General features: G+C 41.6%; 1 protein-coding gene across 2 annotated transcripts in view; it reads left to right on the forward strand.

The window, feature by feature from the left end:
* Positions 1 to 835: 835 nt before the first annotated feature.
* LOC139383392 (uncharacterized) overlaps positions 836 to 19,489 on the forward strand; it is a 54,223-nt gene continuing 35,569 nt past the window's right edge. For both annotated transcript variants that reach the window (XR_011628731.1, XM_071127917.1), the window contains exon 1: positions 836 to 1,570. Coding sequence is in view for 1 of the 2 variants with exons in the window: in XM_071127917.1 (XP_070984018.1) it covers positions 1,502 to 1,570 (69 nt within the window). In the remaining variant the exon portion in view is untranslated. The remainder of the gene's footprint in view (positions 1,571 to 19,489) is intronic.

The raw sequence follows: 19,489 nt of genomic DNA on the forward strand, positions 1-19,489 counted from the left end.
AAACCCAAGAAAACTTCAGGCTGTAATTGCTGCCAAAGGTGCTTCAACAAAGTACTGAGTAAAGGGTCTGAAAACGTATGTAAATGTGATGTATCAGTTGTTTTATTTTAATATGCAAGAGTGTGCAAAGCTGTCATCAAGGCAAAGTGTGGTTATTTGAAGAATCTCAAATATAAAATATTTTTGGATTTGTTTAACAATTTTTTGGTTACTACATGATTCCATATTTGTCATTTCATAGTTTTGATGTCTTCACTATTATTCTACAATGTAGAAAATAGTAAAAAAATAAAGAAAAACTCTTGAATGAGTGTGTCCATACTTTTGATATTGTTAGTGTTTCTAGTTGTATTTTTTTATGAATAAACTTGTCATCATATCCACGATTTACACAAAATACTTACTTGCCAGCTTGCAATACAATATTTCAACCACTAGCAGACGTGCATGGTCTAAAGTTTGAGTGAAGCTGACCACATTCTCACATCAAGTTAAATTTGTATAAATGCAAACTTTTGCGTGAAAACTGGAGCAAGAACATTTTGGGGTATATTTTGTACATATGCATGGTTTATAAATGATGCCCCTGAACGGCATCATCCTGATGAGTTCCCAGATCTAAGTAACTCTATGATTCTCCAATAGACGAAAATTGGCAGAAATATATTACATTCTTAATGCTTATAAAGAACGTATATTGACATACACGGTTGATATCGGTCAAAGTAAACAAGATATTGCTTTAAGAAACAGGCAGCCACCCTCTCCTTCTTGAGAAAAAAATGACATCACTCGGTGGAGTAGCCAATGAAAAATCCGGATCTATGAACGAGAGAACTGGAATATGTTCTGGTAGGAGAGCATGTAGATTCGGCTGTGGCTGTGTGTGTGTGTGTGTGTACACGTGTACACGTACGCATTCGGCTGTGTGTGTGTGTGTGTGTGTGTGTGTGTGTGCGCGCGCGCGCGTGTCTGAACGTGAGCAAGTTGAGGGAAAGTGGACGACATAGCTCGCGCGCTATTCCTACAATTATTTTTTTCAAAGCCGAGGAGGAGAAAGTCGAAACTATTATGGTTTATTAATTTGGGACCTGGGAAACAAGCTACCAGGACTGGCTACGTCGCTAGCAAACTAAATGAACGCACAATAACGAAGTCGGTTTTAGTTCAAATTGGTCTTAATCAAGCCTGTCACATAACGGATTTCGACCGCTATTATGTCAAGATATTTACCTGCACAAACTATGGTATTGGGGGCTGGTTATTCTCTTCAACAAAAGTTGAGTTTGTCATCATTGTGTGTGTGTGCGTGTGTGAATGAGTGAGTGAGTGACTGTGTGTGTGTGTGTGTGTGTGTGAATGTGTGTTACTGTTTGCTTTAGTAAGTCTGTGCCTTTTAATGTGCAAACTGCTGTACATTTCAAAGTAGTTGTTGCATGGCTTCACCAGCAACAAAAATAGCTAAGTGAAGATAGATAAGCCATATCCGTAAAAGTTCAGGATGTTGAAGACTTTAACCAATAAGCTAAGAAGACACTCGCTCAACGAGATTCATCCTTTTCAATTTAAGGTAAGCCTCATAGTATTGTCGAATCCCCCCCTCCCCAGTGACATCGTCCACCACTACATAATGTTATAAAGACACATTGTAACATTGTTATATGTTAATTAGTATTGCATTATGCAGAGCATGTCAATCTTGGTCGGGCAAAAAAGTTTTAGCTGCTTGCCAGCTAAGCCATTACACAATACAACACTAAACAATACATGAATTGCACTATAACAGTGACAAATGGTGCCCACAAACTGTTAGAGCCTACATAAAGCTGTCTCTACAGGAGAGCTTTCTTTCAGCAGAGCTTTCTTTTCAACAAATGGGGTTTCTACTGACAATTGAGATGTACAAATAACTAAATGTACAGCAACAGAATTCAGAAATGGTTATTTCTTACAGTATTATCCCTGTACACCGAGTCAGAACCGTAGGATAAATAAAGGGGGCATATAAGCAGACAATTAATATATTCGATGATGACATTTCTCCAAAACAGGCTGTAGGCTGCATGTGCACCACCATTTCAGAACAGTAGGGTAAAGGGGCTAAATTATTAGCGTGAGGCATATGGGCTAGTTTACTACACAACATACACTTAGTAATACTTTCTTAGCTACATTATTCATATCTCCCTGGCATATTACAGAATTTATGGAGAAGCATACAATACATTTTTGTACTCAAAACAAGGTTGAATCATTACATCAGTGATCTTCAGCTCGGATCTCTAGAAAGAGCCCAGAGTTCCCGACTTGGAATTCTGAGTTGGATGACCGTTCAAAACATATTTTCCCAGTCGGAACTTGTTTTTTAAAAAGTTCCCAGTTGTCTTGAACTCACTGAAGTCTGAGATGTCTGAGTTACAAGTTTCCAGTTGTTTTGAATGCAGCAGAAGTCGGCCAATATCTTCAACCTTTTCTGGCCAATGGTGTTGCATGTGAATTGTTTATCCTTTTAAGCATTGAAAAGAGACCCTTAAAACAAGACTTGAACCACACGCCCTCTCCACCGAATAGCAGGCAGGGGAAGCAAAATAGGAATTGCTTTGCAACGCTTGCAGTTAGACACTGATTCCTTCCAAACCACTTATTGTTGAATTAGCAATTTCCAACTTGTTGTGTAATGTTTATATCCCATTGGCCGATGAGCACTGATACGTTTTATCTATAATTTCTCTTCATATAACAAGGATTGAAAAGGATTTGCCAGTAGATTGTTGATGTGATTCATGACGATGACTGCTTGTCTAGCTTGCTAGCTAATATTTTGAAAGTATGATGTTGACATGATCAGTCCGATCAAAGCTATGGTAGATATAACGTGATTTGACGTAATTTTATCCGTGGCCAATGATCTTGAGCCTTCTTGGATGGGCACTTATAATGTAAATATATGTCAGCACCCAAGGGGGCTTGAACTTTCAAGCTCTCCCTGTAGATTTTGCAGTGACGCAGTCCCCCATGAGTGACTGAGCACTGAGCCAATCATGGCACAACTAGAGAACATTACCAACCCCTACGCTCTGTATTTTCCTCTGGCTGCCCCTCCACCACATAAAGCACTGAGCTAGGCTGAAACACCTGCATTTTGGAGCTGCCTTACTCAATAAAGCAAAATATAGACCATGTTTCTATGCGGCTTTATAACTAAATATATTTTTGTTTACATTGTTAGTTTGCAAACTGATATGTGACACGCATTAATTCCAAAATAACATGCAAGAGAGGCAAAACTGCCCTGAATGACGGGTCACCACTGATGCAGAGCATTTTTGCTTGGGCCTGTGGCTTTAGGTGAATGTCCTGGTTACTTTGAAAGAGACTACTGCAGCCACACACACATACACACTTGAAACAGCGTATCTCAACGCTATCTCAATGATCAACAAGCATGTGGGCTGTACAGTGTTTTTGTAACTAAACAGCCATGCGACCACCCGTAACTGTTGCACTCAAAATAACTCTTACGTGTTTTAACATTGAACGCAGTTCAGTTCTTTATAACATCACATTAGTATTACAGAAACTCATTTCAATTTACTTCATCACACACACACACACGCACGCACGCACACACGAACACACACACACATCCTACTTCAATTTATTACACATCTGGTTCTCCTCTGAAAACAGGAATCTGGCTTTTGTGTGTATGGACCATAGCTCAACAGTGTTTCCATCCTAAACTGCCTAGAATACTTTCACACAGCTTGTGTGTGATCTTGCGCATTTCAGGTAAAATAACAACCCAATTTTTATATCCCAGGATATAGCTAGCTAAATTGCCATAAATGTTTAATGCTTTTAATGCTGTCCCCAAATTAATATAATTGGTTCAGAGTTTGTATTGATATTTCAACCTGCGTGTCCTGATCGTGTCTGGTGTGGAGGTACAAAATCAACATGCGTACGCAGACACACGTGCGTGAGCGGTTTGGTCAGCATGTTAGGCGGAGCACTAAGGATCCTGCAGCAATATACAGAGCTGCAGCCACCATGGTCTTCAATAAAAACACTGAGTGTTTGTTGGCAGGGGCGGCATCACCAATTTTAATACATTTCATATAATGATGGTGATAGATGATTGAAGTCGCTCTCCTTTACACTTGCTTCGCTTCAACCTTTAGTGGCACCCACTTCAATGTTACATGGCACCCATTTTGTGCAACAATGCTAACTTTTCATGTCGGGTGTAGAGGCGCTCTATATTGTGACGCAACCAACTCCAAATTGAGCAGCCATTTTGTACCACCATTGCACATTTTGAATGGCCTGGTGGAGATGTTGGAAAGCTCACCCCAAACGTTACTGATACCATTGTATCAGTAAGCCCTGGCTGCTAGCTCTTCTAATTATTGGAATTATTTCAAGGCACAACCCCTTTCAGACATCTTGGGAAGATATGTGTCACTGACCACGGTGGAGGCTGTGAAAGTGGTCATTCTTGAGAGCGAGGGCTTAGGACACCCAAAGATAATGATCCTCATTGGTGTGGATGGGCCCCGTTCCACTCCTGACTCTAGGAGGTCAGCCTAATGAAGACAATTACAGGGCCAGTTACATGGACGTGATCCCCATGTGAGCATGCCTGGAACGGAAAGGCCAGTCAGACCCTGGGGTCTAGTTCACGAGAGAAAGAGAGAGATTGTGTCAGTTTTATAGGATTTGGGAGTTGAAGCAGCTGAAGTTTGTGTGTCTGGCATGGGTCTGTTTATGTAGTTATGTTTGCATGTCTAATCTACATTCTTCTAGAAATCACAAGTATGTCTGTGTGCTATTCACTCCGTTATTGCAAAGAAAGCTAAAATGAGCTTGCAGACATGATGTTTCACCAACAGTCTGTCATACATGTGTCAGAGAGGATGTAGCGTGGGGCCTGTAGTTCAGGTGGGCAGTGTATTTCCTTGTCTGTGTTAATGTGCTGCTATGTAACGCATATGCGTGTGGACTAGTCAGCGTGTGTGTCTGTGTGTTCCCAAGATTCCCATCGATCCATCTTAGAAAGCTGCTCAGTGACAGGGATTTATTCCAAGCATACTTGACATACTACTCATGCTTGCGTAGGCTACAGTTGATCAGGAACATAGGCACACTGAAACACACACACATACACACACACACACACACACACACACACACACACACACACACACACACACACACACACACACACACACACACACACACACACAGGAGGGGGTGTATTTTAGGTTGCCGCCTTATGTAGTGATTCAATGCACTGAAGTGTGTGTGTGTTTGTTTGCCCTCTTATTGACTCCAGATTAAGATCAGGCCATGGCACAACAGCACAGTTTCTGGGGTGATTGGTTTGTTGTAAATGGACATACGCCATTGAATAGCATACATCTCACTAATTCTACCAGTTAAAAAAAACATGCTACTTCCTTTTGATGTGGTAACATGTTTGAAATCGGATTGGAATTAGGCTAGCTGGTAATAGTTACAGTTGAAGTCGGAAGTTTATATACACTTAGGTTGCAGTCATTAAAACTTGTTTTTCAACAACCATAAATGTATTGTTAACAAACTATAGTTTGGCAAGTCGGTTAGAACATCTACTTTGTGCATGACACAAGTAATTTTTCCAACAATTGTTTACAGACAGATTATTTCACTTATAATTCACATTCCAGTGGGTCAGAAGTTTACATACAGTAAGTTGACTGTGCCTTTAAACAGCTTGGAAAATTCCAGAAAATGATGTCATGGCTTTAGAAGCTTCTGATTGTCTAATTGACATAATTTGAGTCAATTGGAGGTTTAACTGTGGGTGTATTTCAAGGCCTACCTTCAAACTCAGTGCCTCTTTGCTTGACATGGGAAAATCAAAAGAAATCAGCCAAGACCTCAGAAAACAAATGGTAGACCTCCACAAGTCTGGTTCATCCTTGGGAGCAATTTCCAAACGCCTGAGGGTATCACGTTCATCTGTACAAACAATAGTACGCAAGTATAAACACCATGGGACCACACAGCCGTCATACCGCTCAAGTTAGAGAAGCATTCTGTCTCCTAGAGATGAACGTACTTTGGTACAAAAAGTGCAAATCAATTCCAGAACAACTGCAAAGGACCGTGTGAAGATGCTGGAGGAAACAGGTACAAAAGTATCTATATCCACAGTAAAACTAGTCCTATATCAACATAACCTGAAATGCCGCTCAGCAAGGAAAAGCCACTGCTCCAAAACCGCCATAAAAAAGCCAGACAACGGTTTGCAACTGCACATGGGGACAAAGATCATACTTTTTGGAGAAATGTCCTCTGGTCTGATGAAACAAAAATAGAACTGTTTGGCCATAATGACCATTGTTATGTTTGTAAGAAAAAGGGGGAAGCTTGCAAGCCAAAGAACACCATCCCAACCATGACGCACGGGGGTGACAGCATCATGTTGTGGGGGTGCTTTGCTGCAGGAGGGACTGGTGCACTTCACAAAATAGATGGCATCATGAGGCAGGAAAATTAGGTGGACATATTGAAGCAACATCTCAAGACATCAGTCAGGAAGTTAATGCTTGGTCGCAAATGGGTCTTCCAAATGGACAATGACCCCAAGCATACTCCCAAAGTTGTGGCAAAATGGCTTAAGGACAACAAAGTCAAGGTATTGGAGTGGCCATCACAAAGCACTGACCTCAATCCTATAGAAAATGTTTGGGCAGAATTGAAAAAGCGTGTGCGAGCAAGGATGCCTACAAACCTGACTCAGTTACACCAGCTCTGTCAGGAGGAAATGGGCCAAAATTCACCCAACTTATTGTGGGAAGCTTGTGGAAGGCTACCCGAAAGGTTTGACCCAAGTTAAACAATTTAAAGGCAATGCTACCAAATACTAATTGAGTGTATGTAAACTTCTGACCCACTGGGAATGTGATGAAAGAAATAAAAGCTTAAATAAATCATTCTCTCTACTATTATTATGATATTTCACATTCGTAAAATGAAGTGATGATCCTAACTGACCTAAGACAATTTTTACTAGGATTAAATGTCAGGAATTGTGAAAAACGGAGTTTAAATGTATTTGGCTAAGGTGTATGTAAACTTCCGACTTCAACTGTATTCTCTGGTTCCGCAAACAAGCAGCCAAGTCTTTAGCCAATTGGGAACATTCGAAAGATGGAGAGTTGTACATTGTAAACAACAGAGGGGAAATGATGTCATTAGCAAGATTAGGCTAGCATTTGCTTGCTCAACATTTGGGAAACACTCCCAAAAATAACGAGGCAGAGCAAGGGCAGATAGAAATATAGCTCTCACAAATCTTGTTTTCTCACATGTTCAAGTGGAATGAGTACAATTATGATCATGTTTGACTGTGTGTGTTTGAGAGTTCAAGTCTATTTGAGTGTGGCTGTAATCATAGTAGCCCGCATGAGTGTACACATGGGTGTGATAGTGATTTTTTTCTGTAACTAGTAGACACCTGTTGGCAGACCAAGTCGTTGTTTTACAAATTCCAAGTTAGTCTCAAGTCTTAGCACTCAAGTCCCAAGTCAAGTCCCAAGTCAAGACCGACAAGTCTCAACTCAAGTCTCAAGTCTTAAACTTTGAGTTTCGAGTCCTAAACAAGCCATAATGTGCTCTTCACCAAATGTAATACCATTTCATATTTTTATTCAAGAGTAATAGTTAGTATATTACATTTACGCAAATCACGAATGCTTTTAAAAATATATATATTTCTTACTTTCCAAATAAACTTTATATTTATAACCTGCAGCCCACTACCAGGAAGTTGAAAATGGGAAGATGGTTCACGTTTCAACATGACAATGACCCCAGAGCAAACCGCCAAAAGCAACCTTACAGTGGCTGAAGGACAAGGTGAATGTCCTTGAGTGGCCTAGTCAGAGCCCTGACCTAAATCCCATCGTGAATCTATGGAATGACTTGGAAGAGTGCAGTCACCATGCAATTTGACTGAGCTTGAACAATTCTGTAAGGAAGAATGGGCAAATATTGCACGCTCTAGGGGTGCAAAGTTATTAGAGACATATTCAAAGAGACTATTGGCTATAATTCAAGCAAAAGGTGATCCCACTAAGTATTTACTCAGGGGGGTGTTCACTTATCCAAATAGGGTATTTTACTGTTTTACTTGTAATTCATTTTCAGAGTTACATATTTTTTTATTTTACTTGGATATTGTGTGTTTACTGTGTGTAAATATAGCCGGAAAAAGTCTGATTTGAATCCGTTTTTTATTTCAGGCAACAAGGTGAACATTTTGAAAGGGGGTGGTGACTATTTATTTATTTTTACATCATTTTCATTGTTGGACACAAAAGACTAAAAACACCATGGACCTTATTTTCTACTTTTAGTGTTGAAGCATCCTCCAGACAGTTGTTTTGGCCAACGTTCCATTCCTGAGATTTCTTTGGCTGGCTTAGTTGCTTGCAGGACCCATATCGTGGTAGTGGCCAGACTCACCCAAAAACGTGCTTCAAAACGTCTCCACATAACATTCTAATGACGATTATGTTTTTTTTTGGGGGGGGGGGGGGGGCTGTTGAAAGATATTGTTTTTTTCTCTCCAAACATCCGCAATTGTGCTTTTGAAAAAAAACAGACTAGATACTTCGGCCAAAGTAAGTTGCCAGCGTTGTTTCCGCTCCGGAGCAGGCGTGTCATCTCTCACTTGTCAACATAGTGCGTGGCTACACATACGGAAATACAGATAAGGAAAACAAGGGGTTTACTGGCTCCGACAGGAATAAGGATACGGATAGATGTCACTAGCTAGGACAAGGATATGTGTAGCCTAGATGTCAAAGTAGAAGCTACATAGGTTGTTGGACTGCTAAAGTAGTCGTGTAGAACATGTTTACATGTCCATTTACTTAGTCAAGTGTATTTTTCGATTAGTTGTATGTGTGTTTACTTTTATAACCTTCATTACAAATTTGATTGTCTACAACACATACTTGCAGTGTTGTCTTTTATTTGGGAACATGTTTGTGTTGAAGAACAAGTCACTTTATGTTGTTCACATACTCATGGCTAGTTAAACAGCTTGTATTTACATTGGTCATAGCCATAGACAGGTTGTGTAATAAAACTTTAGTGTCATTACGTGTTCAGTCTTTATACTGGACATTCTTGAGAACCAAGTGGTTCAGAGAAGCAGGTGCACGTGCTTAGAATCCTTGAATCCAACGTATCCTCTTGAAGGGGGAAGGATACTTTCTATGGATGGCCTCAACGACGCAGGATGGCATTACTTGTCTGTTACCTTTTTGTCTGCCGTGAGTGCCCATTCCATCACAATGCGATACGCAACAAGATGATATTGACTATGGAACATGGAAATATATCATTATAGGAAACCGATAACATATTCAAATTGATATGTATACACTATTGATAACTTCAATTTCAAACGTTTGCTTACTCTATGGACAGCTTCCCATTTGGTCCCGCTGAATATGCAAACTTTATTTCAGCTGATCTTATTGACATGGAATTTTTTTTTCAATTACTCCTGGGTGGATAAGTGCTGGGGAATCTGAATGATCTGTCACATAGACTGTTGTGCTGTGACCGACATCCTCAGTGTCTTCGGCAAACAAATGTAGTTCTTCAAGTGTTGGCATTATCAAGTTCCTTCGGCACAGCCCAGACACTAAATTTCAGTCGGCATTGCCTTGCATTTTTCTCAGATTTTTCACATTTATACCCCTAGTTAACTGGGCCCTGTTGCTGGTCTGCCAGATCACCTGTTGCTATTTCACCCGTGCTGTCTTTGCTTCTGTCAAAACTCATCGTCAGTATATTCTGGCTCATAAATTATAAATATGGTTCTGCAAAGTATGCATCCTCTTCAGGCTCGTAGCTGTCCGGCTTGAAAGCCGCGTTTGCACTGCACTAGCCTCGAGAACCAGGTTCTGTGAAATTTGGAGTTGTGGCTATGCGAGACATGCGTTCCAAGACAAGGGAAATACAGGAAGTAAACACAGTTCGAGGTATACACTTTTATGCTTGCGAGTCTGACCAATACACTGTATGGCTCGAGCAAACAACTAAGACATCTCATGAATGGAACTCTGACTAAAACAACTGTCTGGAAGATGCTTCAACACTAAAAGTAAGTGGAAAATGAGGTCTGACATGCTAAAAAAAAACGAAATATCCCTTTAAGTGTGTTAAATGGACCACCCCTCTTTGGAATTATCCCAAGGGCACAAACAGTCTTCACACACTCATGATGGCACTGCCAATCCCTCTCACCTCACACGTGTTCCCATGCAGCACATGAACACGGGACATGTCAAATATGTCACAGCCAGGTGGATACCATCATGCCAAGCTGGTGACAGATGATCTAGCTCTTTTGGTTTTTACCTTTTGGACACGGGCGCACACACACATACGTGTACACACTAACTGCCACTATCCCTTTATCCATATGGCCTTACCATGGAATCTCCACTCTTTCCTCTTTCTTTGCCACTCGGGCATAGCAGCTGTTTTTAACAACCCCCTTATCACTCATTAGACCTGCAATCACCTGCTTTAATTACGGGAGATAACACCGGGGTCATGGCTTTAGCGGGCCTTACCAGACAGGTGTGGAGTGAAAGCTAGGAGGTCAGGGCTTGTGAGCTTTCAGCCTGACATGGAACAAATTGTACGAAGCAGGAAGGAAAGAGGTGGACATGCTCTCACTGTAAAGCCCCTTACATAGAGTTTGGAGAAATCCATGTCACACTGGTACTGTTTATAAATGAAATCAAATTGCCTAGTACATACACCAAAACTTTTCAAATGTTCAAATCAAAAGGGTATTGCACAGAAAAACGTGGACAGTCGGTTGCATCACAAATTCAGAACTGCTGAATGCTAGGTGATTTTATGCCCAATCCCAAATGGACCCGTTTCCTTCCTAAATAATTAGATTCAGTGCATTCGGAAAGTATTCAGACCCCTTGACTTTTTCAACATTTTGTTCCGTTACAACCTAAAATGGATTAAATCGTTTTTTTACCTTATCAATTCCACATAAAAATCGAAAAGAGGTTTTTAGAAATACTTGCTAATTTATATTTAAACCACGTAAACAGCACATTTACATAATTATTCAAAGTCCGGGTTCTTGCTGGGCCACTCAATGACATTCAGAGACTTGTCTCAAAGCCTCTCCTGCGTTGTCTTGGCTGTGTGCTTAGGGTTGTTTTCCTGTTGGAAGGTGAACCTTCACCCCAGTCTGAGGTCCTGAGCACTCTGGAGCAGGTTTTCATCATAGATCTCTCTGTACTTTTCTCAATTAATCTTTGCCTCGATCCTGACTAGTCTCCCAGTCCCTGCCGCTGAAAAACATCCCCATAGCATGATGCTGCATGATGCTGTTTCCTCCAGATGTGACGCTTAGCATTCATGTAAAAGAGTTCCATCTTGGTTTCATCAGACCAGAGAATCTTGTTTCTCATAGTATTGAGAGTCTTTAGGTGCCTTTTGGGAAACTCCAAGCGGGCTGTCGTGTACTTTTACTGAGGAGTGGCTTCCGTCTGGCCACTCTACCATAAAGGCCAGATTGGTGGAGTGCTGCAGAGATGGTTGTCCTTCTGGAGGTTTCTCCCATCTCCACAGATGAACTCTAGAGCTCTGTCTGAGTGACCATCAGGTTCTTGGTCACCTACCTTACCAAGGCCCTTCTCCCCCAATTGCTCAGTTTGGCTGGGTGGCCAGCTCTAGGAAGAGTCTTGGTGGTTCCAGACTTCTTCCATTTTTATAATGATGTAGGCCACTGTGTTCTTGGGGACCTTCAATGCTGCATGCATGTTTTGGTACCCCAGATATGTGCCTCAACACAATCCTGTCTGAGCTTTACGGACAATTCCTTTGACTTCATGGCTTGGTTTTTGCTCTGACATGTCAACTGTGGGACCTTATATGGACAGGCCTTTCCAAATCATCTCCAATCAATTGAATTTACCACAGGTGGACTCCAATCCAGTTGTAGACACATCTCAAAGATGATCAATGGAAACAGGATGCACCCAAGCTCAATTTCAGTTTAATAGCAAAGAGTCTGAATACTTATGTAGATAAGGAATTTCTTTTTAATTTTTTAAATTTTTTAATACATTTGCAAACAACTAATCTAAAAACCTGTTTTTGCTTTGTCATTATTGGGTATTGTGTGCAGATTGCTAAGATTTCTTTTGTTTTAATCCATTTTATAATAAGGCTGTAATGTACCAAAATGTGGAAAAAAGTGAAGGGGTCTGAATACTTTCCGAAGGCACGGTATATCTAACATGGTAATATCTCAACTCAAATGTTATTTTTCATATGCGCCGAATACAACAGGTGTAGTAGACCTTACAGTGAAATGCTGACTTACAAGCCCTTAACCAACAATGCTTTAAGAAGTTGAGAAGAAAAACATGTTAAGTAAAAATAGGGAAGTAAAAATAATAATAATTTACTAATATTTAAACAGGAGCAGTAAAATAACAATAGCAATATATACAGACGGTACCAGTACAGAGTCAATGTGCGGGGGCACCGGTTAGTCGAGGTAATTGAGGTAATATGTGGACTTAAAGTGACCATACATATATAATAAACAGAGAGTAGCAGCAGCGTAAAAAGGGGTCTGGGTAGCCCTTTGATTAGCTGTTCAGGAGTCTTCTGGCTTGGGGGTAGAAGCTGTTTAGAAGCCTCTTGGACCTAGACTTGGCGGTCCGGTACCGCTTGCCTTGCGATAGCAGAGAGAACAGTATATGACTCGGGTGGCTGGAGTCTATTTTTATGGCCTTCCTCTGACACCGCAAAGTATAGAGGTCCTGGATGGCGGGAAGCTTGGCGCCAGTGATGTACCCTCTGTAGTACCTTGCGGTCGGAGGCCGAGCAGTTGCCATACCAGGCAGTGATGCAACCAGTCAGGATGCTCTCGATGGTGCAGCTGTAGAACCTTTTGAGGATCTGAGGACACATGCCAAATCTTTTCATTCTCCTGAGGGGGAATAGGCTGTCGTGCCCTCTTCACAACTGTCTTAGTGTGTTTGGACCATGATAGTTTGTTGGTGATGTGGACACCAAGGAACTTGAAGCTCTCAACCTGCTCCACTACATCCCTGTCGATGAGAATGGGGGCGTGTAGTCCACAATCATCTCCTTTGTCTTGATCACATTGAGGGAGAGGTTGTTGTCCTGACACCACACGGCCAGGTCTCTGACCTCCTCCCTATAGGCTGTCTCATCGTAGTTGGTGATCTGTTGTGTCATCGGAAAACTTGATTATGGTGTTGGAGTCTTGCCTGGCCATGCAGTCATGAGTGAACAGGGAGTACAGGAAGGGACTGAGCACGCACCCCTGAGGGGCCCCCTTGTTGAGGATCAGTGTGGCGGATGTGTTGTCCCCTTCCCTTACCACCTGGGAGCGGCCGGTTAGGAAGTCCAGGATCCAGTTGCAGAGGGAGGTGTTTAGTCCCAGGGTCCTTAGCTTAGTGATGAGCTTTGAGGGCACTATGGTATTAAACGCTGAGCTGTATTCAATGAATAGCATTCTCACATAGGTGTTCCTTTTGTCCAGGTGTGAAAGGGCAGTGTTGAGTGTAATAGAGATTGCATCATCTGTGGATCTGTCGGGGCGGTATGCAATTTGGAGTGGTCTAGGTTTTCTGGGATAATGGTGTTGTGAGCCATGACCAGCCTTTCAAAGCACTTCATGGCTACAGGCGTGAATCCTATAGGTCGGTAGTCATTTAGGCAGGTTACCTTCGTGTTCTTGGGCACAGGGACTATGATGGTCTGGTTGAAACATGTTGGTATTACAGACTCAGACAGGGAGAGGTTGAACATGTCAGTGAAGACACTTGCCAGTTGGTCAGCGCATGCTCGGAGTACACGTCCTGGTAATCCGAATGGCCTTGTGAATGTTGACCTGTTTTAATGTCTTACTCACATCAGCTACAGAGAACGTAATCACACAGTCGTCCGGAACAGCAGATGCTCTCAAGCATGCTTCAGTGTTACTTGCCTCGAAGCGAGGATAGAATGAATTTACCTCGTCTGGTGGGCTCGTGTCACTGGGCAGCTCGTGGCTGTGCTTCCCTTTGTAGTCTGTAATAGTTTGTAAGCCCTGCCACATCCGGCGAGGGTCTGAGCCGGTGTAGTACGATTCAATCTTAGTCCTGTATTGACGCTTTGCCTGTTTGATGGTTCGTCAGAGGGCATAGCGGGATTTCTTATAAGCTTCCGGGTTAGAGTCCTGCTCCTTGAAAGTGGCAGCTCTACCCTTTAGCTCAGTGCGGATTTGTCCTGTAATTCATGGCTTCAGGTTGGGGTGTGTACGTTTAGTCACTGTGGGGACCACGTCATCGATGCACTTATTGATGTAGCCAATGACAGATGTGGTGTACTCCTCAATGCCATTGGAAGAATCCCGGAACATATTCCAGTCTGTGCTAGCAAAACAGTCCCGTAGCTTAGCATCTACTTGATCTGACCACTTTCTTATTGACCAAGTCACATTTGCTTCCTGCTTTTGTTTGTAATCAGGAATCAGGAGGATAGATTTTCCAAATGGAAGGCTAGGGAAGGCGAGGGAGCGCTTTGTACGCGTCTCTGTGTGTGGATTAAATGTGGTCTAGGGTTTTTTCCCCCTCTGGTTGCACATTTAACATGCAACCTCAAGGGTAAAGGGTCCTCGGAAATCAGGATTGTTGGTGCATTTCTTATGCTCAACATAACATGCAAGCAAGAGCCATTTGTGTGGCATTATGGCAGTACTAGTTTGTAGGCATATAAGGAGTAATGTTCACTACAGATTTGATCGCTAAGTACACTAAGGATTTTTCTTTATTTTTACTATTTTCTACATTGTAGAATAACAAAGACATCAAAACTATGAAATAACACATGGAATCATGTAGTAACCAAGAAATTGTTAAACACATTTTATATTTGAGATTCTTCAAATAGCCACACTTTGCCTAGATGACAGCTTTGCACACTCTTGGCATTCTCTCAACCAGCTTCATGAGGTATTCACCTGGAATGCATTTCAATAAACAGGTGTGCCTTGTTAGAAATGTCTTTCCTTCTTAATGCGTTTGAGCCAATCAGTTGTGTTGTGTCAAGGTAGGGGTGGTATACAGAATATATCCCTATTTGGTAAAATACCAAGTCCATATTATGGCAAGAACAGCTCAAATAAGCAAAGAGAAACGACAGTCCATGAAAGTTTCTTCAAGTGCAGTCACAAAAACAATCAAGCGCTATGATGAAACTGGCTCTCATGAGGACGCCACAGGAAAGGAAGACCCAGTGTTACCTCTGCAGAGGATCATTAGAGTTACCAGCCTCAGAAATTGTGGCCCAAATAAATGCTTCACAGAGTTCAAGTACAGACACATCTCAACATCAACTGTTCAGAGGAGACTGCGTGAATCAGGCCTTTATGGTCCAATTGCTTCAAAGAAACCACTACTAAAGGACACCAATAAGAAGAAGACACTTGCTTGGGCCAAGAAACATGAGCAATGGACATTAGGCCTGTGGAAATCTGTCCTTTGGTCTGATGATTCCAAATTGGAGATTTTTGGTTTCAACCACTGTGTTTTTGTCAATAGATGATCTCCGCATGTGTGGTTCCCACCGTGAAGCATGGAGGTGTGATGGTGTGGGTCTGCTTTTCTGGTGATACTGTCTGTGATTTATTTAGAATTCAAGGCACACTTAACCAGCATGGCTACCACAGCATTCTTCCGCGATACGCCCTCCCAGCTGGTTTGCACTCAGTGGGACTATCATTTGTTTTTCATCAGGACAATGACCCAACACACCTCCAGGCTGCTATTTGACCAAGAAGGAGAGTGATGGAGTGCTGCATCAGATGATCTGGCCTCCACAATCACCCGACCTCAACCCAATTGAGATGGTTTGGGATGAGTTGGACCGCAGAGTGAAGGAAAAGCAGCCAACAAGTGTTCATCATATGTGGGAACTCCTTGAAGACTTTTGAAAAAGCATTCCAGGTGAAGCTGGTTGAGAGAATGTCAAGAGTATGCAATGCTGTCATCACTTCTACTATGTAGAAAATAGTAAAAATAAAGAAAAACCCTTGAATGAGTTGATGTCTCCAAACTTTTGACTGGTACTGTTTATAAATGAAATCAAATTGCCTAGTACATACACCAAAACTTTTCAAATGTTCAAATCAAAAGGGTATTGCACAGAAAAACGTGGACAGTCGGTTGCATCACAAATTCAGAACCGCTGGACAGCAACATAATAAACTAAAGCACTGATCATTGGGAAAGAGATCAGAATGACTGCTAAGACTTGAATTCTACTAGATGAAGAGACGATATAAGTATAATATCCTGGCATTTAAACCATACTTGATTATTGAAAATTCACATACTATTAATTAAACATAATATTTTCACATACGGAGAATGCGTAATTGCGTTGTTTCCAACTATTCGTTGATTTCAGTAGCCCATCCCCATTTCAGGTGTTGTCTAAGCTGAAATTAGTGTGACACCCGGGCAATTTAAGTATACTACATTTTCAAAATGTTGCATACTATTAAACAAAACATTTTCGGCCTACTATTTAAGATGCAAGTATGGGTATTCGGATACGGCCAACATTCCCTAAACTGTTACACACTGTTCCCTCAACTGTTGCACGAACCCAAACCATAAAAGTAGTTAACAAGAAACTCTGTCATACTCAGACAAGCATCAACAGTTCACTGTGCACTGCACATAACATTGATGTCCTTCACAAGAGTACCTTCTGATACTACATGCTCAACACAGGTACAGTGCCGTGCGAAAGTATTCGGCCCCCTTGAACTTTGCGACCTTTTGCCACATTTCAGGCTTCAAACATAAAGATATAAAACTGTATTTTTTTGTGAAGAATCAACAACAAGTGGGACACAATTATGAAGTGGAATGACATTTATTGGATATTTCAAACTTTTTTAACAAATCAAAAACTGAAAAATTGGGCGTGCAAAATTATTCAGCCCCTTTACTTTCAGTGCAGCAAACTCTCTCCAGAAGTTCAGTGAGGATCTCTGAATGATCCAATGTTGACCTAAATGACTAATGATGATAAATACAATCCACCTGTGTGTAATCAAGTCTCCGTATAAATGCACCTGCACTGTGATAGTCTCAGAGGTCCGTTAAAAGCGCAGAGAGCATCATGAAGAACAAGGAACACACCAGGCAGGTCCGAGATACTGTTGTGAAGAAGTTTAAAGCCGGATTTGGATACAAAAAGATTTCCCAAGCTTTAAACATCCCAAGGAGCACTGTGCAAGCGATAATATTGAAATGGAAGGAGTATCAGACCACTGCAAATCTACCAAGACCTGGCCGTCCCTCTAAACTTTCAGCTCATACAAGGAGAAGACTGATCAGAGATGCAGCCAAGAGGCCCATGATCACTCTGGATGAACTGCAGAGATCTACAGCTGAGGTGGGAGACTCTGTCCATAGGACAACAATCAGTCGTATATTGCACAAATCTGGCCTTTATGGAAGAGTGGCAAGAAGAAAGCCATTTCTTAAAGATATCCATAAAAAGTGTAGTTTAAAGTTTGCCACAAGCCACCTGGGAGACACACCAAACATGTGGAAGAAGGTGCTCTGGTCAGATGAAACCAAAATTTAACTTTTTGGCAACAATGCAAGACGTTATGTTTGGCGTAAAAGCAACACAGCTCATCACCCTGAACACACCATCCCCACTGTCAAACATGGTGGTGGCAGCATCATGGTTTGGGCCTGCTTTTCTTCAGCAGGGACAGGGAATATGGTTAAAATTGATGGGAAGATGGATGGAGCCAAATACAGGACCATTCTGGAAGAAAACCTGATAGAGTCTGCAAAAGACCTGAGACTGGGATGGAGATTTGTCTTCCAACAAGACAATGATCCAAAACATAAAGCAAAATCTACAATGGAATGGTTCAAAAATAAACATATCCAGGTGTTAGAATGGCCAAGTCAAAGTCCAGACCTGAATCCAATCGAGAATCTGTGGAAAGAACTGAAAACTGCTGTTCACAAATGCTCTCCATACAACCTCACTGAGCTCGAGCGGTTTTGCAAGGAGGAATGGGAAAAAATTTCAGTCTCTCGATGTGCAAAACTGATAGAGACATACCCCAAGCGACTTACAGCTGTAATCGCAGCAAAAGGTGGCGCTACAAAGTATTAACTTAAGGGGGCTGAATAATTTTGCACGCCCAATTTTTCAGTTTTTGATTTGTTAAAAAAGTTTGAAATATCCAATAAATGTCATTCCACTTCATGATTGTGTCCCACTTGTTGTTGATTCTTCACAAAAAAATACAGTTTTATATCTTTATGTTTGAAGCCTGAAATTTGGCAAAAGGTCGCAAAGTTCAAGTGGGCCGAATCCTTTTGCAAGGCACTGTATCATGGCTCATGGTTTGAGAGAAAAACATCTATTCAAATCCATACAGTCACACCTTAGTCATGAAAACCCCATTTTAAATTAAACGTTTTCATGGTCCAGTTATTTGAACCCTGTTGTGGTTTGAGTTGCTCAGGTAAAACAAATGCCCCGTTTATCCAGTGTGGGGAGGACGTATGTAACATAGATAGGGAGACTAAGTTGGACTGCAAAGAGATAAGTAGCCTACCCCAGTCGTACACACACTGAAGCATTTTGTTGCTTGACAGTATGCGTGGTGCTTGTATACCTTTTAAGTGCAATGTAAATGCGTGTGTGCATGTGTGTTTGTGGACTATTGTGTTTGTGCCCTCTCTTTCACCTGCTGTCCTTATAAGCGATTAATACCAGCTTCCCTGAACTGCCCTGGGGGCAGAGCGAGGCCAAATAGTTAAGTCAACATGCAACGTCACTGTTATGTTGGCTCATCCTCTTGCCTCTGACAATAGTGTCTGACTTGCTCCAAGACTGACACACCCTTTACCTTTAACCTGGACTTGAGCCCTTAACCCTTTGCTTGAGGTAGAAGTTTCCCTTAACATTGACCTAGGATCAGATTACCCTACAACCGATCCTAAATGGGAAGAGAAGAATACTATCAGCCTCCCACACAAGACAATGTGGTGCTAGTGGGTGATGTCATGGGGATAGAAAGGGCAATGGCAGTGAAGTTGGTGTGCTCTCTACTGTGGCTGTCGATGTAAAGAATTGATCGAGAACTATGCTGCTATATACTGTATACTGCTTCAAATGATAATAAATGGCCATATTAATTATTATAACCGTATTTGCACCATTTGTACTTTGCTAAGGTAGTAGTGGAAATAGTTTGATTGATGGTGTGAACATTTGTAAAGATATTTGATCAGGATTAGGATAAAGATATTTCATAGCTAGATACAGTATAGCCTGTATTTTGATGCTGATAGGGAAGTAAGAGTACTATGTAGTGTAC

The sequence above is a fragment of the Oncorhynchus clarkii genome, chromosome 25, assembly GCF_045791955.1.
Source record: "Oncorhynchus clarkii lewisi isolate Uvic-CL-2024 chromosome 25, UVic_Ocla_1.0, whole genome shotgun sequence".
NCBI lineage: Eukaryota > Metazoa > Chordata > Actinopteri > Salmoniformes > Salmonidae > Oncorhynchus > Oncorhynchus clarkii.